The sequence below is a fragment of the Mobula birostris genome, chromosome 4 (genome assembly GCF_030028105.1).
Source record: "Mobula birostris isolate sMobBir1 chromosome 4, sMobBir1.hap1, whole genome shotgun sequence".
NCBI classification, from domain to species: Eukaryota; Metazoa; Chordata; class Chondrichthyes; order Myliobatiformes; family Myliobatidae; genus Mobula; species Mobula birostris.
Genome location: NC_092373.1, coordinates 167,621,535 through 167,646,837, shown reverse-complemented (window position 1 = coordinate 167,646,837; position 25,303 = coordinate 167,621,535). Strand labels below are relative to the sequence as shown.

Genomic DNA, 25,303 nt, shown 5'->3' with positions numbered 1-25,303 from the left:
ATAAATAGTGATATTTTATATTCACATCTGAAATGTGTATCAAACCTCCGTACAGACTCAGAGAACTGGTAGACTAAAAAATGGCCCAATTTTAATGCAAAGAGCTACCCATGTGTGTTTAGTTCAAAAGGGAAGATAATTAATTCAAACATTGAGATCAGCACCACTTCTAATGGGTCTTAGCAGAAGGTCTTTTGTTGAGCGTATGTACACTCGTAATTAAAGGTGTAAAATGAGATCAGCTCAGATCTACGTTCTGGTGTCTTCAAGCGTTTTGACTTCAAACTTTTCATTATGGTGCATTCAGATTTTTTTTGACAAATAATTCAGATAAGGATTTGGATTACAGTGAATAATTACCATGTCTGAATGGAATAAACATGCTCATTTTCTTTTTATTTCCTCTGTCCTTGGAGACTTGAATTGCAAACATGCAAGTTCTGACAGCCTGCACTTCTTACAATGCAGAAGGATATCATCTGTTGGTGACACTGACCCTGGGATTTATGCAACAGAGCTGTCATTTATTTTTAGTGTGTAACAGGGTGGCTGGAAGATTTCTGACGAGTGCCTTGGGTGATATTCAGACATGCCTAACAGCCTCTTTGCTCTAGTATCAGGCCTCTCATTAGTTATAGCAAGGAAGCTTACACATTAATGATTTCAAACTGAAATTGAGCAAATACTAGAGCCACGGTTATTGCTTCATTCTGGGTTAAGTTCTGACCTCAACTGCTCAGTGTGCTTTGACTTGTGAACACATGCACTCAAATCCAAAATCATGCTGGTAGGTGAATCAGTTGCTGTCACGAAGTATGAAACAGGTAAGATTGTGGGTATGTCAGAGAGAATAAGTCAAAAGGTTGCAGGGAAATATGATGGGATTGCTTTGCATGGACTTTACGGGCTGAAAGGCTTCTTTCCATGCCTTGCGAAGTATTAAAACACTAAAATGAACTGTGCTGCATAAATTCAAGACTATTGTTAATCTAGGCTCCACAGTGCCCTGAGGCAACACTGTGCCCAAGACAGTAAGGAATTGCAGAGCAACTCAGCAGGTTGGGCAGCATCAGTTAGAAACGACGAGTCGACGTTTCGGGCCAGAACCCTTTGTCAGGACTGAAGAATGAAAGATGGGGAAGGATTTGAAGAATGCTTGCAGCTTCAGTTAGAAAGTTGTGAACACAGCTTTATCAAGCACATAAACCACCCCCTCCTCCACTGATTCAATCTACGCTTCCTGCTTCCAACATAATCAAAGACTCCTCCCTCTCCAATCATTCCCTCCGCCTGCTCAGCAGGATATCCAAAAGCCTGAGAGCAAATACCACCTTAGACAGCTACTATCCTGCTCTTATCGGACTCTTCACTGGACCTGTCATGACGATGAGGAAGCAGTGTGCATGTGGCAAAATCTGCAAGAATGATCGCGGCTTGAAGCGAGGATGAAGTGTTTGGCGGGAGCAGGAGCGGCACAACGCACAGGTAACCAACCTGGTGAGACGAAGGAGTGGCCAGGCCTGGAGTCACCCCATACTGCCCGGAACCTCCAAGTGTTGCAAACTAATCCCTCTAACATGGTCAAACAGGAGATGGATCAAATGGCCTGCAGCTAACATGACTTCACTGTGGAAGTAGTTTGATGAAGATGTTAACCAAATTCTGGAGGCAACGGTGATAGGAAGCTGCAAACCATGACAACAATTGTCAGCATTGCAGCTGAACGGTTCAGAGAAGAGGAGAAGGAAGGCTCTCCAAGTACGCAGGACTGGTCAGCAACTATCAGCAGGCTGGATGGAGAGCGAGGTGTCTCCCAGTGGAAGTTGGTTGTAGGGGATATGCAGCCCGTTTCTTAGTTACAGCCTTCAGCAGTTTGGGCATCGAGGGAGAGAGGAAGAGGAGAGCCATCCGCAGTACCACCGATGCGGCAGAGAGGGAGGGCCTCAAGATGGCTGTGGCTCAAAAGAGGGGAGCCATGGTGTCATAAGTAGCTAGCCTCGGCTGGGTCACCTGGAGGAGGTTGTATGATGTTGAAAGACCCGAAACACCCGATGATTCCAGGAACATCACTGAAGGTGTGTCCAGAAGCATCAGTACATGTATGTACACAACACTAAATAGTGAACTCTTAGTTTCCCAATATACCTCATCGTGACCATCGCACTTTGTTTGTTTTCCTGTTGATTATTTTCGCTGTAACTACAGTACGATATACTGTATTCTGTTTATTTTTACTACCTTGGTGTAATTATGTATAGTTGATTTGTCTTGGTGACATGAAAGCATTAGTGGCGGACCAATTGATTTGCAGAGGGAGAGAGAGCTTCGCACGGGTCAGGAAGAAGACTTTTAAAAAAGGAGCATTTTGTGGGGCTTGGCACATTAGCGGTAGACTAATAGATACTCGATTCATTAGCAGGAGCAACTAAAAGTAAAGCAGGGTAAAAGTGGAGCGGCCAATGTATGAGTGGACCAGTGTAGGAGAGGGAACTTGAGGCTTTGGCAGGGAGGCATAGGTAAGTAGCAGGTAAGACTGCTATAATTGTTGAATAAAGTTCCACTAAATTACAACTAATTAAATAAAGTAGGGACGAAGCAGGATGAGGCGATGTGCTGTAGCTGCATGATGTGGGAGCTGGTGGACTCCATTGTAGTTCCTGGTGACCACATCCACAGCAAATGTTGGCTGCTCGAGGAACTCCAGTTCAAAGTTGATAACACTGTAGCACATCAGGGCAGGAGAGAGTTACCTGGATTCTCTATTCCAGGAAGTAGTCACACCCATTAAATTAGCTGCCTCAAGTTCAGTGTGTGGTCAGGGACAAGAGGGTGTGACTGCAAGTGAGGTGAGTAGAGGGATCCAAGAAACATGGCTGGAGGAGCCTCAGCCCTTGAGCTTATCCAACAGGTCTGAGATTCTTGCTCCCTGTGTAGATGAGAGTGGGGCCTGTAGGAAGGATGAGCAACCTAACTGTGGCACTGTGGTTCCGGGAGCCATTCAAGAGGGAGGAGGGAAGAGAAGTTTAGTGGTCATTGGGGATAGTATAGTCAGGGGAATAAACAAAATTCTTTGTCATGAGGATAGAGTATCCTGAAGGCTGTGTTGCCTGCCTGATGCCCCAATTCGTGATATCTTATCTGACCTGCAGAGAAATTTGCAGTGGGAGGGGAAAATGCGGTTGTCGTGGTCTATATGGGTACCAACAACATAGGTAGAATGAGGAAAGACTGTCTGCTGAAGGAATTTGAGCAGCTATGGATTAAATTAAAAACCACAACCAAAAAGGTGGTAATCTCTGGATTACTACCTAACCCACATTGGGGCATTGGGGAAAGTAGATTAGAGAGTTAAATGCATGGCTGAAGAATAGGTGTGGGAGAAGTTGGTTTGAATTCATCAGAAGTTGGCACCAGCATTGGGAAAGGAGAGAGCTGTACGAATGAAATCTGCTCCACTTGAACAGTGACAGGACCTGGATCTGGGCAAATCACGTAACTAGGGCAGTGGATAAGCCTTTAAACTAAATGGTAGGGGGCGTGGATTCAACAAATTGGAGAAGTATAGATAAAGTAAAAGCAAAAAGAGTGGTTAAAGATAAAGAAAAAGCAAAAGATAAGAAAAGAGAAAAGTAAGAGTGGAGTAAAGAAAAATGAAGTGCAAAAGAGAAAAAGATTACAAGATTTTCACATAGATTGGGTGAATCAAGTTGGTGAAGGCAGTCTTGAGAAGGACTTCATAGAATGCATCCGTGATGGCTTTCTTGAACAGCAGGTTGCTGATCCTACAAGGGAACATGCTAGCTTAGATCTGGCCCTTTGCAATGAGAAAGATAAAATTAGTGACCTTGTAGTTAGGGATCCTCATGGAAAGAGTGATTACAGTATGACTGAGTTTTTCATACAAATGGAGGGTGCAATAGTTCAATTGAAAAACAGTATTATGTCTAAACAATGGGATGAGGGAAGATTTGGGTAGTGTAGACTGGGAACACAGGCTATATGGGGAGACGGTTGAGAAACAGTGAAAGACTTTCAAAGAGATTTTTCACAGTGCTAAACAAAAGTATATTCCCATTAAAAGCAAAGACAGTAAAGGTAGGAAGAGCTAGCCTTGAATAACTAAGAAAATAAAAGAAGGCATCAAACTAAAAGCTCCTGCATACAAAATCACCAAGAGAGGTGGGAAACTGGAAGACTGGAAAGAATTTAAAAGGGCAACAAAGAACCACAAGGCGAGCAATAAAGTAAGGGAAGATAGATCATGAAAATAAACTAGCACAAAATATAAAAACCGATAGTAAAAGTTTTTATAATTATATAAAATGGAAAAGGGTGGCTGAAGCGAATGTAGGTCCCTTGGAGGATGAAAAGAGGGAATTGATATTGGGTAATGAGGAAATGGCAGAGGCTTTGAATGACTATTTTGTGTCGGTCTTCATGGTGGAAGACACGTCTAACATGCCAAAGAGAGATGTCATGGATGCAGTGGGAGGTGAGGACCTCAGTACAATAGCTATCACTAAAGAGGTAAGGGCCTGAAGATAGATAAGTCCACTGGTCCTGATGGAAGGCATCCCAGACTACTGAAAGAAATGGCAGAGGTTACACTAGAGGCTTTGGTGATAATTTACCAAAATCCTCTGCACTCTGGGCAGGTCCCGGCAGATTGGAAGACGGCAAATGTCATGCCACTGTTCAAAAAAGGATATAGGCAAAAGTCAGGGAACTATAGGCCAGTTAGTTTAACATCTGTAGTTGGGAAAATGCTTGAAGCTATCATTAAAGAAGAAAAGGCGAGGCCTCTGGAAAGAAATGGATCCATCAGGCAGACGCAGCATGGATTCAGCAAAGGCAAGTCCTGTTTGACAAAATTTCTAGAGTCCTTTGAGACTATAACCAGCACAATGAACAGAGGGGAACAGATGGACGTTCTTTACTTGGATTTCCAGGACGTGTTTGATAAAGTGCAGCATAAAAGATTTATCCATAAGATAAGGATGCATAAGAGTTGGGGGTGATGTATTAGCATGGATAGAGGATTGTTTAACTAATAAAGAACAGAGAGTTGGGATACATGGATGTTACTCTGGTTGGCAATCGGTGGTGAGTGGTGTGCCATAGGTGTCGGTGCTGGGCCCACAACTGTTCACAATATATATTAACGATCGGGAAGAGGAGACCCAGTGTAGTGTATCTAAGTTTGCTGATGACACTAAATTGAGTGGAAAAGCAAATTGTGCAGAAGATACAGAGAGTCTGCAGAGAGATATGGATGGGTTAAGTAAGTGGGCGAGGGTCTGGCAGATGGAGTACAATGTTGGTAAAAGTGAGGTCATCCACTATGCAAGGAAAAATGGAAGAGCAGATTATTAATTCGATGGCAAAAAAACTGCAGCATGCTGTACAAAGGGACTTGGGAGTACTTGTGTATGAATCACAAAGGTTGGTTTGTAGGTGCAGCAGGCTATCAAGAAGGCAAATGGAATGTTGGCCTTCATTGCTAGAGGGATTGAATTTAAGAGCAGGGAGGTTATGCTGCAACTGTACAGGGTACTGATGAGGCCACACCTGGAGTACTGCATACAGATATGGTTTCTCCTTACTTGAGGAAGGATATACTGGCTTTGGAGGCGGAGCAAAGGAGGTTTACCAGGTTGATCCCAGATATGAAGGGGTTCGACTATAAGGAAATATTGGGTCTCCTGGGACTGCACTCGCTGGAATTCAGAAGAATGAGAGGAGATCTTACATAAAATTATAAAAGGGATAGATAAGATAAAAGCAGGAAAGTTGCTTCCACTGATAGGTGAGAGTAGAACGAGGGGACATAGCCTCAAGATTCGGGGGAGTGAATTTAGGATGGAGATGAGGAGAAAATGCATTTCCCAGCAAATGGTGAATCTGTAGAATCCTTTGCCCAGTGAAGCAGTGGAGGCTACCTCAGTAAATATATTTAAGACAAGGTTGTATAAATTTTTTGCATAGTAGAGGAATTAAGTGTTCTGGGGAAAAGGCAGAAACTTATTCAATTTATAAATGTAATATCTGAGATAAAGAAAATGTATATTTTTTATATTTATTTTGTGATTTAAATTTATTTTCTATTGCCATTTGAAATTATTGATCATCTGCCTTTTGCTTTGTATTCTCAACAAGAAGAAGCATGTTAGCTTCTGAGTCTACCTTTCAGAAGATGGTAAAATAATTACTACGCTTCTCAGTTTAATTCATATATCCTAAAAAGCTTGGAGTTTCTTCACAGAGACACTCAATTTATTGGGTGAATTGATTCTTGTTATTAATTCCTACAAGGAGAAAAAATAAGCAACCATTTTATTGCATTTACAATATAACAAAATATCCCAAGGTGCTTGACAGGGGCATCAGCAAACACAATCAATGGAGTCATGGTAGTGGTGACAGGTCTGTCAACCTAAAAAGAGAAAGGTCCTATGCAGCCAGTGAGGATTGGAGGTCATATGACTGGTGAACTTGTGAGTATTCCAAACTTTCTGTAAATGTGGGGTAGATAGGAAGACTCGTGTAAGTAACTGTGTAAAACTTCCCTTGTATACAGCAAGTGAGTCATTTTTGGTCTGATTTTACTGAGTGTCCTGGTCAACACAGAGCTGACTATTCAAAGTGGAAGACTGAACAAGCATTAGATTTCCCTTTGTCCACATGTAGGATCTATTACCCTCTATTATACTTGAAATATGTTCCAGCAACTTTAATGCCATATTTTTCAAGACAGGATTTGGACTCTTAATAAACATTTGTTGTGTACTTCTCTTTTTGTAAATATAATAAACACTGTATGGAAGGTTAAATCACCAATATTTGGGTTTTTCAGACTTCTCAGATGTGTGCAAAAAAGGAAATAATGGATATGTAATTGTGGGCCAAGTTAAACGTGGTTTCACAATTTAATCAGGAGGAATGGTCCCCAAACACCTAGAAAATGTTACACTAAGAGTTTTCATTTCAACAATTGACATTAATAGGTACCTTACTAGATGAAGTAGAGCTTTTTCTTACAATATCTGCAAATATTGTCCACCTCTGCACTAAAACTAAACAGGTGTGAACTTCCATAATTTATACTTCTGTGTTCTTCAAAAATCTTTCTCCCTACGTGTAAATAACAATGTACTAAGTATCAGTGCCTAGTTGAAAGGTATATGTGCAGTAACAGCACAGAGCTCTTGGACTGAACCTTGGGTTCTACTGCTCTGAGTGAACAGAGTATGTGAAATGCTGTAAATTGTTAAGAAACTTGAGCATTTAGACTCCAGATAAAATGCCAGTTTAATTAAAGCCACAACATCATGACTTGCTGCTAACTTTGGCAGAACAGGAGTCTAGAATGGGTTAATTTCTACATCTTCACTTGCATTAAGTTCCTCAGTCTATTTCTTGCAGGAGTGAAATAGCATGAGAATATAGATTCACAAATCAGCCTGCTTGAACCCAGAGTAGTAACTAATCCAGAACTTGATCTGACAATTAGAGTCTATTTAAAAGCACAATCGTAGAACTAATCTTCAATTGTCTGAGATGGACCTCAACAAACAGAGAGATTTCCTCTTTTAATTATATTCCACATAATCACGTAGCATTTTTAATTCTAAACCACTGCTGAAAGAAAACACACGCACAGCTCCAGTAGTGATGATTTTTGATTTGAGATGTTAAGTATTAGAACTAGGGCAATGTTAATGTAAGAGTGGATCTGTTTGACACAACAGTTCAGACATATTGAATCAATATTAGTCGACGAATGTTAGGTATTCTGCATCAAGTTTCTTTGCCTGTAGTTCAGCGAAGAAACCAGGCTCATTAGTTTACACTGCTCCCTTGGAGAAATGGCACTCAAGGTTCAAAACAGGCCATTCGGTCTTAGATCTCAAACTGTTGCTGCTCATGTACCTTTCAATAAACCATCTCACTATACCTTTCTTTCAGGTTAAGATATTCAGATACTCATGTACATAATCATGACCAACTAATCAGTGAGTATTGAGGGAGGGCTGCACCACTGACTGGGATTCCCAGTACCTATCCAAAGAACATTCCCACTTCCATTTGGTGAAGAACCAGGAGAACTATTACTGGTGCTCTACCAAGGTTATATATTTCAGCAATATCTAAAACAGATGATCTGGCCACTGGTCTTCAGCTTTTTTTGACGCATTCCTGTGTACAAATTACACTTCCTAATTTTTTCAGGGGCCACACGTCAAGATATTTCATTGCTTCAAATCACTTTGGAAGGTGTTGAAGAAATAAAAGGCATAATATAAATTCAAATCCTTTCTTAGCATATTGGTTTTAATCAGATGAACAACTCCATCCGTATTAAATCTCCAGCAAGCTTGCTACATAGCATTTTCATTCAACCATTGCCAATATTTTATTGGACCAGGTGGCAGTGAGGACCAGCCACTGTGAGAAACTGTCAGCTAGCTACATTACATCCTGGACTTCTGAACAGCACAGAAGTGCAGAACAATAATTTCCCCCGGCCTAGATTCTCTCCTGAACCTAGGGACATTCTCTGATTTACTGAATTGAGGGGTCCTCATACAACCATCCACCATGGTCTACAAAATAAAATTATCAATTTTCATGAGAAACTGCTTTCTTTTAAATAAATTTTTATTTTATATTGATATTTTAATTAATTTACACCAATTAGTCAAATTTTTATATAGTTACAATTCCCTGTTTATTTTGATACCATGATGCACCACGTGACAAATAAAACTAATCTCTTATATGATTTTCTTTTATTTTTTTCAATATTAATTCTCTTACGGATGATGGGTATATAGAAGTTGTAGAAGTGTTTAAAAGACACTTAGACAGATATACAGATAGGAAAGGTTCAGAGGGACATGGGCTAAATACTGTGAAAAAAGAATTAGCTCAAGAAAACCCCTTGGTCTGCATAGTTGTTGGACCAAAGGGCCTTCTTTAGTGCTGCATAAATCCATGACTCTAAATAAAAAGTTAGAAGACTGTGAGAATACCCCTTGGTTGAGCTTTTTTAAACTGACTGAAGCCTAATTGACGATTGTAGCTTTCAGCATCTTTGGAGTTCACCAGTTATTAAAGTTTAGTGTGGTAATGGAACAAGCAAAGGAGTGATCACTTAAATGAACCAGGTCCGGCATGCTCGGCTCAATTGCCAATCCAGAATTGTTCACATGACTGTGAACCACTGTAACTGCAAGGAGATACATTTATTTCATTACTCCCCAACCATACAGATCTGGCCAGACCCAGGGTGTGTTTCACTTGCTTGCTGTTGACGCCTGTGCAAGGACCTTGTCAAGCTGTTCCATTAAACTATTTATATCAACAACAACAATCTTCTACACCATGACAGGTACTTCCACAATGTAAATCTGTCCTGTGGATAGGGGTAGCTACAGAAGCTGTTCTGCTCATTTAAGATGCTGAACAGATTTGATCTCTGTAATTTCTGTATACGACCCAAAAGAGAAAGCTTTAATTATAAGTGAGAAATTCAACAAATCGAAAGTAAGGAAATACAGTTTAATATAGCATACAATTCTGATCACCCCTTTACAGGAAGGATGTGGAAGCTTTGGAAAGGGTGCAAAAGAGGTTTACCAGAATGCTGTCTGGATTAGAGGGCAGGTGTCATAATGAAAAGTTGGACAAAGTTGGGTTGTTTTCTCTGGAACTTGAGGGGAGATCTGATAAAGGTATTTAATATTAGAGAAGCATAGAAAGCATAGAGAGCAAGGATCTTTTTCACAGGGGGCATGCACTTAAGTGGAGAGTGCTTAAGTTTAAAGGAGGTGTCAGGGGCAAGGTTTTTAAATATAAGGAGTGTTGGTTGCCTGGAATATGCTGTCTGGGGTGGTGGTAAAAGCAGATACATTAGGGATTTTTAAGAGACATTTAGATAGGCACATGAATGGGAGGGAATTGGAAAGACAGGTACTTAGTGTAGGCAGGGGAGATTAGTTGCCCATTTCATTTCTAATTTAATTGGTTCTGCACAACATTGTGGGCTGAAGGGCTTGTTCTTGTGCTGTACTGTTCTATGTTCTATATTCTAAATGAAAGCCAAGATTTTTTAGGTTGATCAATTAGATTAGATTTTTAGGGGATAAATTACAAAGCTTTAAAGAGCTGGTCTATAATTACAACATGTGTTTTTATTGGTCTATGAGAATATTTATAACTGGACACAACAGAATCTTAGTCGTTCTTTTACTGTGGAGTATGAGAAGAGAAATATGCCTAATAACCAGTCCATAGACACATACAACACAAGCTCAGCTTGTAATCACATGATTGCACAATTGTGACCAATAAACTTCCCTGCCAATTTCTATGCCACATTATAACCAACAGCCATTTAAAAAAAAGTGCTGACTGGGATTTTGATCAAAGTGCATTTTGCATACATATCATTGGCAATATTACTCATTGAACCTCTCACTAAAACATTTTAATTTCAGTTTTATACCGTCAATAAAGCACACATCACACACACATACAGGGTTAAAGAGTTATTTGCTGAACTGATGATCATCTGCTTTGCAATTCAATGATCTCTGATTAAAAGCTGTGACTTCCTCATGATTGGAATCATAGGCTGAGCCATGACCCAGGCACAGCTTTTATTGGTCATACTTCTGGCACTTTTAGTATGGCATAGTACCTTAGTGTGATGGTCATTTGGAAGAGTGGAATTGGAGGAAAGGGCAAAGAATTATCAATAGCTAAGCACCACTTGAGGGCAGTGGTTTAGAGGATAAGGCCCAAATGTGGGCACATGGGTCTCCTCTAGGTGGAAAAATTTCTGCATGATTCTAATTAACTGAGGGAAAGTTGAGAAACAGGAATTAACGTGCAGAATTGGGCCCAGGCGAAGATGATCTTTATTGTCCATCCTTAACTGGCCTTGATGAGCAGCTTGCTGGTGCACTTCTCATTAATTGGTGAAAAAACAGGCAGATTGCCAAGGTAAAGTGGAAATTTTGTCCTGCATACTGTCAATACAGATCCATTCATTACAGCATGCATTGAGGTCTTACAAGGGAAAGTAAGTTCAAGTCTAATTATCGTTCAACCATACATAAATACATGTGAATACAGCCAATCGAAGCAGCATTCCTCTGGGAAGAGCTTGCAAGACACAGCACCAACAGTCATACACAATGCAAGGCACATATAAGATAGCACAAAAAATGTAATAAAATAACAGAATGCAAAATAAACTGCTGCAATACAGGTAAAATACAGATAGCAAAGTCGACATCTATGGTGCAAGGTCACAATGAGATATATTGTGAAGTCAACAGTATCTTTTTGTACTAGGGAAACATTCAACATTCAAATATTATAAAAGCAAGATGATGTTGTCCTTGAGCCTTGTGGTATGTAATTGCAGATTTTTGTACCTTCTGCCCGATGGGAATGCACAGAAGAGAGAATGCCTGAGCTGGGTGGGATTTTTGATTATGTTACTCTCTTTACCAAAGCAACAAGAGGTTTAACATAGTCTGTGGTGTGGAGACTTGTTTCCATAATGTGCTGAGCTGTGTTCACAACTCTCTTCAGTTTCTTGATGTCAGGGCAAAGCAGTTACCATACCAAGCTATAATGCTTCTAGATAGGCTTGGTATGGTAACTGCTTTCTCCATGACAGCAAGAATTTGCAGTTTCTTGCGGTCAAGGGTTTCGATAACAATTGGTGAGGGTCAAAGGGGGCTAGAGCTAATGCATGCAATGAACAGTCTCTTAAGCACTTCATGAATTTAAATATCACAATTAGTTATAAGCAAACTATTTTCATTGAACTATATAATGAAATGTCAGATCAGAGGGGCAGTCGATTTATCAGAGGACTGCCTATAACCACATAACAATTACAGCACGGAAACAGGCCATCTCGGCCCTTCTAGTCCGTGCCGAACTCTTACTCTCACCTAGTCCCACCGACCCGCACTCGGCCCATAACCCTCCATTCCTTTCCTGTCCATATATCTATCCAATTTAACTTGAAATGACAACATTGAACCTGCCTCAACCACTTCTGCTGGAAGCTCGTTCCACACAGCTACCACTCTCTGAGTAAAGAAGTTCCCCCTCATGTTACCCCTAAACTTTTGCCCTTTAACTCTGAACTCATGTCCTCTTGTTTGAATCTCCCCCTCTCTAAACGGAAAAAGCCTATCCACGTCAACTCTATCAATCCCCCTCATAATTTTAAATACCTCTATCAAGTCCCCCCTCAACTTTCTACGCTCCAAAGAATAAAGACCCAACTTGTTCAACCTTTCTCTGTAACTTAGGAGATGAAACCCAGGCAACATTCTAGTAAATCTCCTCTGTACTCTCTCAATTTTATTGAAATCTTTCCTATAATTCGGTGACCAGAACTGTACAGAATACTCCAAATTTAGCCTTACCAATGCCTTATACAATTTCAACATTACATCCCAACTCCTATACTCAGTGCTCTGATTTATAAAGGCCAGCATACCAAAAGCTTTCTTCACCATCCTATCCACATGAGATTCCACCTTCAGGGAGCTAAGCACCATTATTTCTAGATCCCTCTGTTCTGTCTGCATTCTTCAATGCCCTACCATTTATCCTGTATGTCCTATTTTGATTAGTCCTACCAAAATGTAGCACCTCACATTTATCAGCATTAAATTCCATCTGCCATCTTTCAGCCCACTCTTCTAAGTGGTTTAAATCTCTCTGCAAGCTTTGAAAACCTACTTTATTATCCACAACTCCACCTATCTTGGAATCATTTGCATACTTATGAATCCAATTTACCACCACATCATCCAGATCACTAATATATATGACAAACAACATTGGACCCAGTACATATCCCTGAGGCACACCACCAAAGACCGACCTCCAATCTGACACACAGTTATCCACCACTACCCTCTGGCGTCTCCCATCCAGCCACTGCTGAATCCATTTTACTACTATAAGTTTTAGCATTTTGGTACCTTTGGACTCAAATGGAAGAACAATCAAATCTTAAAATGATCAAGAGCTAAGTATTGGAGGAGCTTTAACTAATAAAAGGGTTACTAGAGAAATTTAAGGCTAGGGTGGGTCTAAACTATGGAGGGATTTGGACAATTTTAAAATCAAGGTACAGTTTCATTAGATGCCAGGGCAGATCAGTGAAAAAAGGAGTAACAGGTGACTGGACTTGGTGTCAGTTTTGGATGACTCCAAATTTATGAAGAGTGTTCTGAATTCTACAGTCAACCTGAAGTGTTGTTTGTTCATTATACTGTTCATAGCTACTCTATCCAAATGCTACACTTACTCAATAGGCAATGCCTGGCACATTGCTACAAACAACAAGCAATGAATAATCTAACAGTCTGGTTTTGTACAACTTTAGAAATGGAAATTTTCTTCAGTTCCAGCAGTTAAACCAAACAGTTTAATATCACACATTCCCAATGATATTTCAGGCCCTTTGGAAGATGTTGCTCCCCAGTGGAGCAATTTCAAAGTCACACTGTTTTTTTAACAATTTTCTTCTGCTCATTGCACCCATCCATGTTTACCAATTTATAAATAATAAGTACAATCAGGAACTTGGCAAAATGCACTGAAAATGCAACTCCATTTAAAGACAGTTAAAGTACAGATTAAAATGTTGGTACAACTGTACATTGCTAACGTTTGCTCATTTTACATCTTAGGATTCCCCTTAAACTATTAAGAGCCTGTTAGATCTAAACTTGTGATTAAACTGTAATGCAGGCTTTGAATTGCATCACAATTTTCTCTGTGGGTGTTGCAAGACAGCGAAAACAGTGTTGCTTGACTTAATAGGACCTTGCGCGATACAGTGAGTTATTTCTGTTCCAGATACAATAACATTGCTCTGCTGGTTTAGAGTCTAATGAAAAATACAGTGCAGCTGCCAGGATTTCTGGCAAGACATTTTGGCAAATTAATGATAGACATTTTTTCTTTAACAATGTCACTCCACGAAGGTGCATCATCACAGATTGCTAATGTTTCGGCCTTTATTTTAAGCCGGTACAAGACAAAGACAAATAACATATTTTGTTTCCAGAAGATTGGGATTGACATGGGGCTTCCACGATTATACTAATTATATTATTTATTTATTTATTCATTGAGATACGGCATGGAATCAGCTCTTCGAGTAGCGCAGCGCAGCAACCCTTGATTTAACCTTACCCTAATCACAGTCTACTATCTGACTGTGTTAGCAGGACTGTGGGAGGAAACCAGAGCACCTGGAGTAAATACGTACATTCCATAGGGAGGACATACATCCTTACAGATGACATCGAAATTGACCTCTATACTCTGATACTCTGAGCTGTAATAGTGTTGCGCTAACCACTACGCCACTGTGGTACCCAATTTTTTAAATGGTGATTAAATGGAGATGGTCATGGGCTGTGACACTTCGGGAAAAGCAAACATCTTCGGGATTGGGGGCCTCTGTACAGCTTAACTTGTTCAAGGTCCTCTTAAATCTAATACTCAAGGCAACAAAGGGAGAAAAATACATCTGGTCCATCAAGTTCATGCTTATTTCCCAGACAAACAACTCCATTAATCCCGCTCATCATCTCCTTAATTCCCTGTAGCTTTTAACTTACTTTCCCTCACATGCCCATCAACTACCCTTTCATTCTGCTACTATGAATCTAAGTGAAGGGATAATTTACAGCAGCCATTTAAACCGCTGCTCCATCTTTGAGTGAAGGAGGAAATCAGTGCAGCTGGAGGAAACCTTCATGGTCAGAGCGAGAAGATGAAACTTCTTTGGAACATCAACCAAGCTCAGGATTGAACCTGAGAAGACCACACGACATAGGAGCAGATATAGGCCATTTAGCCCATCAAGTCTGCTCCACCATTTGACCATGGCTGATTTATTTTCTCTCTCTACCCATAACCTCTGCCTCCTCCCCATAACCTCTGATGTCCTTACTAATCAAGAACCTATTAACGTCTGCTTGAAATATGCACAATGATTTGTCCTCCATGGCAGCCTATGACAATAAATTCCATAGATTCATCACACAAAGGCTAAAGAAATTCCTCCTCATCTCTGTTCTAAAGGGGCTTTCTTGTATTTTGAGGCTGTGCCCTCTTGTCCTTGACCATTGGAAGCACTCATTCTAGTCCTTTTAATGTTCAATACACTTCAATCAATCTCCTTTCATTTTTCTAAACTCCAGTGAGCACAGGTCCAGATCCATCAAATGCTCCTCATACATTAAATCTTTAATTCCTGGATTTATTTTTGTAAACCTCCTCTGGACCTTTTCTAATGCCAGCACATCATTTCTGAGCCATGGGGCTCAAAACTGCCCATAATACTCCAAAGGTGGTCTGGCTGATGCCTTATAAAGGCTCAACATTACATCCTTGCTTTTATATTAGTAAACTAGTGGTTAGCGCTATGCTACTAGTGCTCAGGCATCAGAGTTCAGAGTTCAGTACTGGCATCCTCAGTCAGAAGTATTTGTATGTCCTCCCCATGGAACTTGAGAGATTTCCTCAGGTACACCCAAATCCAAAGATCTATCTGGTAGATTATTTGGTCATTGTAAATTGTCTCGTATTAAGTTAGTGTTAAATCAGAGTTGTGAGGGTTGCTGGGAAGTGTGGCTCAAAGAGATGGAAGGGCTCTTTGACTAAATAAATATTCTAGTCCTCTCCAAATTAATGTTAAAATTGCATTGGCTTTCCTTTCTACCGACTCAAACTGAAAGTTAACCAGAAGGGAATCCTGCACTTGGATTTCGAGGTCCCTATGCACCTCCAATTTCTGAACTTGCACCCCATTTAGAAAACAGTCTCCACCGAAGTGAATGAGCATATATTTCCCTATACTGTATTCCATCTGCCACTTCTTTGCTCATTCTCTTTTCTCCTTATATTCTTTCATAAGGAAATATGAAGATCAGTCAGATTTCAAAAGTTACAATACCAATGAAAGCACAGCATGAGCAAGTATCTTCCCTCAAATTACATCCTAGGTGCCAAGACAGAGTTTCCAGAAGCCCTGTCCTTTAACACATCCTGTGATGCGTGGGCATGACAGATGAGCAGAGGCAGGGATCCTGGAAACTTATTGTGGAATTTTGACCAATAAAAATTCCCTGACTCCCAAAAAGATTACAAACGCAATCCCAATTCCAGCCCCAATTTAATGCTGTCCATGGGGATTGTTCTTTCCTCATTATCCAAAATTCTCTTTGCGATTTTATAATCGTTACAACAGTATCATTTCAATTCGTTGAGGTTTAACATTTTCTGCTCTGTTATTTTAATGTAGCAGATTATTTATCTGTTACAATATAATACTCTTTAATTCATACCAGAGAATTTATGGGGGATGCTGGTTTAAACAAGTAATTAAATGAGCTAAGTGCCTCGCTGTAATAGGCGTTGATCTGTAATTATCTTATTCTGAGACAAGAGGCTGGAACCACAGACGTACAGAAAGACGGATGTTATTTCTGAACAGCCCATTAAACACAGGCATGAAGCAGCAAGCAACACAAGTAAATAGGCCAGGCATGAAATAAACAACAGTAAAGGAATAAGAAAGAAAAAACAATCAATTACTCACGTCATGACTAAGGACCTCAGTCTGTGTGGACTTATCTGCTTGTGAGGAGCGTTCCTTTTGTAAACTTCTACAACTGTCCTGCAACAGAAATTGCACATTGCTTGTTATTTGCAACCATGCAGCATCCCACTGAATGCAAAATTAACCATGCAAGTTTACATCATTGAATAGATAATGGAGTTCTTATCAATGTACTGAATAAACTCAACAGATCATGCAGCATCTTCTGTATGGAGGGAAGTGTTCAAGACCCTTCATCTGCTCTGAAAGATAGAGGGGAAATAGCCAGTACAAAATGGTGGAGGAAGTGATAAGAGGACCAAAATGTAAAGGCAAAGATGTTTAGCTAAGTCTCTTCCAGGCATTTGTCAGAACAATTTTGAACCCTTTCACAAAGAGGCAGATTGGTCCTGAAGATGGACCAGAGGAGATTCACAAGAATAATCCCAGGGATCATTAAGGACCCCTATCACCAAGGTCATGCCTTGTTCTCATTGCTCCCATCAGGAAGGAGATACAGAAGCCTGAAGACGCACACTCAACAATTCAAGAACAGTTTCTTCCCCTCTGTCATCCAATTTCTGAATAGACATTGAAACCATGAACGCTACCTTTCTACTTTTTTATTTCTATTTTTGCACTACTTATTTAACTTTATCATATACAATGTGAATGTCAAGCCATTTGGTGCATTTAAGGCAGATATTCAAAGGTTTTTGATTGGTAAGTTGGAGGGGTAAGGTTACAGAGAATAGGTAGCAGAATGGAGTAGAAGAAAACATCCCATGGAAGATGCAGTCAAGCATAATCTAAGCAAATGGGGCAGTCTATTTGCAAAGTGCAAAATCATATGAACAGCAAAGAGATAACAGACAGTTAACTTGATTTAGACTGTGCATGATGTGAGCTGATCGCTCAGAATTGCACAGAGATTCTTGCCACACATGGTGTCTTACCCATTAAACCTGCTCTGATTGCTAATCACTTCCATAAAAGCAGTGGGCTAATAGGCATGCCCTTGAGCAATGCAATGCCTTGTTGACTCTAATCTCTGCAGAGATGCTTTGACACCTGCCTAAATTACCCACTCAGTTCAGCCAGCTGTCAGAGGCAGAATAACCCAGAATCTCTCTGGCATTCACAAGCATTCAAAAACAATGAGAAATTAAAGATACTGCTAAATTTGTCTTTAAAATATAATAAGACCATAAGATATAGGAGCAGAAGTAGGCCATTCAGCCCATTGAGTCTGCTCTGCCATTCAATCATGGGCTGATCCAATTCTTCCAGTCATCTCCATCCCCTGCTTTCACCCCATACCCTTTGATGCCCTGGCTAATCAAGAACCTATCTATCTCTGCCCTAAATACACCCAATGACTTGGCCACCACAGTCACTCATGGCAACAAATTCCACAGAGTTACAACCCTCTGACTAAAGTAATTTCTCCGCATCTCTGTTCTAAAAGGACGTCCTTCAATTCTGAAATTATACCTTCTTGTCTTGGAATCCCCTACCATGGGAAATAACTTTGCTGTAGCTGATCTGGTCAGGCCTTTTAACATTTGGAATGTTTCTATGAGATCCCTCTTCATTCTCCTGAACTTCGGGGAATATAGCCCAAGAGCTGTCAGAGGTTCCTCAGAAAGTAACCCTCTCATTCCTGGAATCATTCTCATGAATCTTCTCTGAACCCTCTCCAATGTCAGTATATCCTTTCTAAAATAAGGAACCCAAAACTACACACAATACTCCAAGTGTGGTCTCACTAGTGCATTATAGAGCCTCAACATCACATCCCTGCTCTTATATTCTATACCTCTAGAAATGAATGCCAACATTGCATTCACCTTCTTCACAACTGACTCAACCTGCAGGTTAACCTTTAGGGTGTCTTGACTCTAGACTCCCAAGTCTCTGCATCTCTGCATTTTGAATTCTCTCTCCATCTAAATAATAGTCTGCCCATTTATTTCTTCCACCAGAATGCATGACCATACACTTTCCAACGTTGTATTTCATTTACCACTTCTTTGTCCATTCTCCTAACCTATCTAAGTCTCTCTGCAGGCTCTCTATTTCCTCAACATTACCCGTTCCTCTACCTATCTTTGTATCATCAGCAAATTTAGCCACAATTCCATTAATACCATAGTCCAAATCATTGATATTCATCGTAAAAAGCAGTGGTCCCAACACCATCTCCTGTGGAACTCCACTGGTAACTGGCAGCCAGCCAGAATAGTATCCCTTTATTCCCACTCTCTGTTTTCTGCCAACCAGCCAATTCTCCACCCATACTAGTAACTTCCCTGTAATTCCATGGGTTCTTATCTTGCTAAGCAGCCTCATGTGCGGCACCTTGTTAAAGGCCTTCTGAAAATCTAAGTACACCATGTCTACTGCATCTCCTTTGTCTAACCTGCTTATAATTTCCTCAAAGAATTGCAGTAGGTTTGTCAGGCAGGATTTTCCATTCAGGAAACCATGTTGGCTTTGGCATATCTTGTCATGTGCCTCCAGGTACGCCATAATCTCATCCCTAATGATCGATTCCAACAACTTCCCAACCACTGCTGTCAGGCTAACAGGTCTATAGTTTCCTTTTTTCTGACTCCCACCCTTCTTAAGTAGCAGAGTAACATTTGCAGTTTTCCAGTCATCTGGTACAATGCCAGAATCTATTGATTCTTGAAAGATCATCGTTAATGTCTCCGCAATCTCTCTAGCTACTTCTTTCAGAACCTGAGAGTGCATTCCATCAGGTCCAGGAGATTTATCCATCCTCAGACCATTAAGTTTCCTGAGCACCCTCTCAGTCATAATTTTCATTGCACAAACTTCACTTCCCTGACACTCTTGAAAGTTCGGTATACTGCAGACGTCTTTCACTGTGAAGACTGATGCAAAATATGCATTCAGTTCCTCTGCCATCTCTGCACCTCTCATTACAATATCTTCATTTAGTATTGGTCCTATATCTACCTTCGACTCTCTTTTACCCTTTATATACTTAAAAAAGCTTTTAGTATCTTCTTTGATATTAATCGCTAGCTTCCTCTGATAATTCATCTTTTCCTTCTGAATGACCTTCTTGGTTTCCTTCTGCAAGTTTTTAAAAGCTCCCCATCCTCTTATCTTCCCACTAGCTCTGGCTTCCTTGTATGCCCTCTCTTTTGCTTTTACTTTGGTTCTGACTTCATTTGTTAGCCACGGTAGTGACCTTCTTCCCTTTGAAAATTTCTTCTTACTTGGAACATATCTGTCTTGCACTTCCCTCATTTTTCACAGAAACTCCAGCCATTGTTGCTGTGCTATCCTTCCTGCAAATGTCATTTTCCAGGCAACTTCAACCAGTTCCCCTCTCATGCCATTGTAATTTCCTTTATTCCACTGAAATACCAACACATTGGATTTTCTTTTTTCCCTCTCAAATTTCAATGTGAACTCGATCATATTGTGATCACTGTTCCCTAGGTGTTCCTTAACCTTAAGCTGTCTTATCACCTTGGATCAGTGCACAACACCCAATCCAACACAGCCGATCCCCTAGTGGGCTCAGCAACAAGCTGTTCTAAAAAGACATCACTTGGGCATTCTACAAATTCTCTCTCTTGAGGTCCAGTACTGACCTGGTTTTCCCAATCCACTTTCATGTGAAAATCCCCAACAATTATCATGACATTGCCTTTCTGACACACCTTTTCTATCTCCTGCTGTAATATGTAGTCCACATCCCGGCTGCTGTTTGGAGGCCTATATACAACTGCCATTAGGGTCCTTTTACCCTTGCCATTTCTTAACTCAACCCATAGAGACTCTACACCTTCCAATCCTATGTCATCTCTTTCTAATGATTTAATATTATCTCTTATACACAGAGCCACACCACCCCTTCTGCTTACTAACCTATCTTTCCAATATACTGTATATCCTTGGACGTTCAGCTCCCAATGGCCGTCATCCTTTAGCCACGTTTCAGAGAAAAACAATATAATTAAAATGACTTCAATTACAAAAAACATATAATTTACATCTCTCCCCTGCAAGCATTCCTCTCATCAGGTTTTATCTGAATACAACACTTCAGGCAGATTGCCTAGGTTAAGTGTTTGGAAATCTGTGGCAGTTAACAGGGGGTGAGCCCATGTTCAATGCCATTTCTCACCGATCTCGCCGATTAAAGCGTCAAGCAAGACAGAGATCAACGAGGTCAAAAGCTGAAGGTGAGCAGGTGTTCAGCACCCTCTGTCTGTGTTCGACCACTCTCTCTCCCTCTTGCTTATTGCTCCTGGAGGAAGGAGCATGGGTTTGACCACTCTTCTTTTCACTCGATACTGTCAGAGGATGGTGCAGGAGTCTTGGGTCTTGGGCAAGGTTTAATCAAGACAGTTTGTGGATTGGACTCTATAGTTCATGTCATGGTGTGTTTCTAGTTTCTGGTTATTCCATTTTTTTATTGCTATTTTTTGAGATTTTGATCAAGGTGGACTGGCTTAATGAAGAATGCAGCACTAAATTGAACTAAACTGAATATTGCTAGACTATTTCAATGAATCTGTGGATTGATATTTTATATGCTGTGTAATTCGCTCTATTTTTGCTCTATTTCATTCTTTTTTGTGTACATTGGGGTTTAATGGTTTCTTTGAATAGGTTCTATGTATTTCTTGGTTTCATGGCTGTCTGTGGGAAGACGAATCTTTGGGTTGTATACTGCATGCATACTTGGAAAATAAATATACCTTGAATCTTTGAATCTCACTGTGCACACTCACAATGTTTCCCATTTGTGGTGTGTTGCTTCAGGAAAGCTAACAGTATCATCAAGGATGCCTGCCACTGTGGCCATTCCTCTTTCTCTCTTCTGCCTTCTGAAGAAGATACAGAAGTTCAAAAACTTGAACAACTGAACTCTTCCCTACTGCTCTCAGACTCTTGAAACAATCACCTGTTTCTTATCCACTTCACTGTGGTGCTGCCTCATTCTTAGACTCCTAATTCTACCACTCTTAGTTATCCCATTGTTGTCATTTTAGCATGTCTTTTTGTACTACTTCAGATTGCACTGCTATCCTTGCACCATTAACCACTCGTCACTATATTTGTTGTTGAATATGTTATTATTGCATACACCACTTATGAGCTTCATGCAGTCAAGGAATTTCAATGCACCCTGGTGTATATGACAACAAACAACAAAATACGAATCTGAACTGGTAGCAATCAGCTGTGCAGAAATTCAGGACTTCTGTATTCACTCAGGCTTGAGTCTCACCTATGGTGATGTGTAGAAATTAGAGACTTCCACTCACCATCATAGATAAAGACTGGCATTTCCAAGTGGAAGTGTTGCCTTTGTTCATGGAAATTTCAGGTCAACGTAACCTCATTAAGTTAAATTACACTTGTTTTGTAATTCCAGCGGATTCACAGTTGAACAGCTGCCAACTTTTTGCACATCCCACACCAGATGGGGTAATACATTTGAATTAGATGGCATTTATGAATGGGATAAGACTTTTGACTTAAGTACAGCGATAGAAGAGACATGCTGTCTTATTTACACTTCAGAATGATCAGGCAGATGTCAATGGAGCCAGTTGCTCATTTATTTAGTTGGAAGGATATAAACCTTATTTTAAAAAAAATCATATGGCAGATTGTAGTAAGTTATTAATTTAATTTGAGAAAGTTCATCTTGGCAGGATGTCCCTCTATTATGAGATTGTGTTCTTTGGTCCAAGATTTACTCACTATAGGAAAGATTCTTTCCACACCCATTTGTGTTTAGGCCTTTCAATATTCAATTGGTGTCAAGGAGAGCCCGCCTCAGTCTTCTAAACTCCAGCGAGTATAGGCCCAGAGCCATCTGGCACACCTCATAGGTTAACCCTTTCATTCCTGGAATCATCCTCCACTGGAGCCTTTCTAATGACAGCATATCTTTTCTTTGTTGCAGTAAAGGTCCAAAAAATTCTCATAATGCTCCATGTGCAGTCTGACCAATGATTTATAAAGCCTCAGCATTACATGCTTGCTTTCATATTCTAGTCCTCTCAAAATGAATGCGAACATTGCATTTGCCTTTCTTATCACCCACTCAACCTGAAAATTAACTTTTAGGGAATCACGCATGAGGGCTTCCAAAAGTCCCTTTGTACCTCTGGTGTTTGAATTTTCTCCTTGTTTAGAAAATAGTCTACAACATATTCCTTCTACCAAACTGCATATCTATGCACTTCCTAGTATATTCCATCTGCAAATTCTTTGCCCATTCACCTAATCTGTCTAAGTCCCTATGCAGACTCCCTGTTTCCTCAACACTACCTGCCACTCCACCTATATTCATATTGTCTGCAAACTTGGTCACAAAGCCATCAGTTCTGTCCTCAAACTCATTAATATATAATGTGAAATGGACGGGGTCCAACACTCAACCCCATGGAACACCACCAGTCACCAGAAACCAGAAAGGCCCCCCTTTATTCCCACGTTTTGTCTTCTGTCATTCAGCCAATTTTCTATCCAAGCGAGTATCTTTCCTGTAATTTCATGGGCTCTTCAGCATCATGTATGGCATCTTGTCAAAGGCCTTCTGAAAATCCAAGTAAACAATATCCAGTGACTCTCCTTGTCTATTTCCTCAAATATTTCAACAGATTTTTCAGGCAAGTTGCCCCCGTAAGGAAACCATGCTAATTTTGGCTTGAAACTGCATACTTAATAAAGGACTCCAACACCTTTTCAACCACTGAAGTCAGGCTATAATTTCCCTTTTTTCTGCCTCACTCTCTCCTTGAAGTGTGGAGTAACATTTGCAATTTTCCAGTTCTCCAGAACCACTGCAGAATCAATCATTCTTGAAAAATCATTATTATTGCCTCCACAATCTCTTAAACTACCTCTTTCAGAATTCTGGGGTGTTATCCATCTGTTTCTGGTGGCTTATATGCCTTCAGATCTTTCAGATTCCCAAGCACCTTCTCTTTAATAATAGCAACTACACTCACTTCTGGCCTCTGACACTCTCAAATTCCTAGGGGTTCTTTGATTAAGGTGCTGCATTACTGAGGGCAGTGAGTAGAATGGACAGTCCATAAAGTGGAGGCTGCTTGCTGTGATAGGAAATGTCATTGTAGTTCAGAAGACTGAGAGGCAATTTGACTGAAAGCTATAAGATCTAAAAAGTGGATGTGGAGTACATGTTTCTCTTACAGGTCAAAGTTTAAAAATAAGAGGCCACCCACAAGACAGTGGTGAGATATTTTGTTTTCTCATAAAAGGGACATTGGAAATTGATTTGCCTTTGTCAAAGAGCATCAGAGATAAAGTCTTGGAAAGTTCCTGAAGCAGAGGTAGATAGGTCCTTAATATGCAGGAGTATAAAAAGATAATGGGGGTTTTTCAGACATGAGGAAGTAAAGCTACAATCAGATCAATCATGATCTTGTTGAATAGTGCAGCAAGTTCATTGGACTGACAGCTAAGTGGTCTACTCCTGCTCCCGATCTGTGTGCAGTAAATTGATGTGTAATGATTCACTGGTCCCCTCCTGTACTGTACATATCCATGACTGCACACCAAAAGGCTGTAAGGTGTACTGGAACTAAAATTCACATCAGGTTTGGACTACAAGTGAGCTTGTGTAATACATTCTACAGAACAAACACAAGCTTCTTGTATCTACACAGTTTGGATGAGGGAGGACACCTTAGGGAGGACATATTAGCAAGGTATAAAGTGACTGGACAGGAGGTTGATCTGGGTGGGAGGAGAGGATAGTGGTGTGGCGCAGCTCACAGCGGCCACTCCGGTGGTGATGTCAAACAACACACATCAAAGTTGCTGGTGAAAGCAGCAGGCCAGGCAGCATCTCTAGGAAGAGGTACAGTCGATATTTCGGGCCGAGACCCTTCGTCAGGACTAACTGAAGGAAGAGTTAGTAAGAGATTTGAAAGTGGGAGGGGGAGGGGGAGATCCAAAATGATAGGAGAAGACAGGAGGGGGAGGGATGGAGCCAAGAGCTCCAGCTCTGTTATTTATTTTTATACACACATTATTTCTCTCACTCTCCTTTTTCTCCCTCTGTCCTCTGACTATACCCCTTGCCCATCCTCTGGGTTCCCTCCCCAACTTGTCTTTCTTCCCGGACCTCCTGTCCCATGATCCTCTCGTATCCCCTTTGCCAATCACCTGTCCAGCTCTTGGCTCCATCCCTCCCCCTCCTGTCTTCTCCTATCATTTTGGATCTCCCCCTCCCCCTCCCACTTTCAAATCTCTTACTAACTCTTCCTTCAGTCTTCCTTCAGTTAGTCCTGATGAAGGGTCTTGGCCTGAAACGTCGACTGTACCTCTTCCTAGAGATGCTGCCTGGCCTTCTGCGTTCACCAGCAACTTTGATGTGTGTTGCTTGAATTTCCAGCATCTACAGAATTCCTGTTGTTTCCGGTGGTGATGTCTATTCTTTGTCAAGTAGGGTGCCGTGCACAATCCCGATTTGATGGAGACGGACGTGAGAGCACGGAGGAACATCTGGTGAAACTTCTGAAATGCCTGCTTCGCTGTTGCTGCTATTGTGTGGTCCAGAATCTCCGGAGGAGAAGGCCCCAAATCCTCAGCTTTGCTTGTTGCTTGGTGGCCGGG

The 25,303-nt window shown here is 40.7% G+C and overlaps 1 protein-coding gene across 3 annotated transcripts in view; it reads right to left on the bottom strand.

The window, feature by feature from the left end:
• The window catches only part of ccser1 (coiled-coil serine-rich protein 1), a 1,437,348-nt gene that overhangs the window by 459,444 nt on the left and 952,601 nt on the right, over positions 1-25,303 (bottom strand). For all 3 annotated transcript variants that reach the window (XM_072256433.1, XM_072256434.1, XM_072256435.1), the window contains exon 9: positions 16,658-16,735. In XM_072256433.1, coding sequence (XP_072112534.1) covers positions 16,658-16,735 — 78 coding nt within the window. The remainder of the gene's footprint in view (positions 1-16,657; positions 16,736-25,303) is intronic.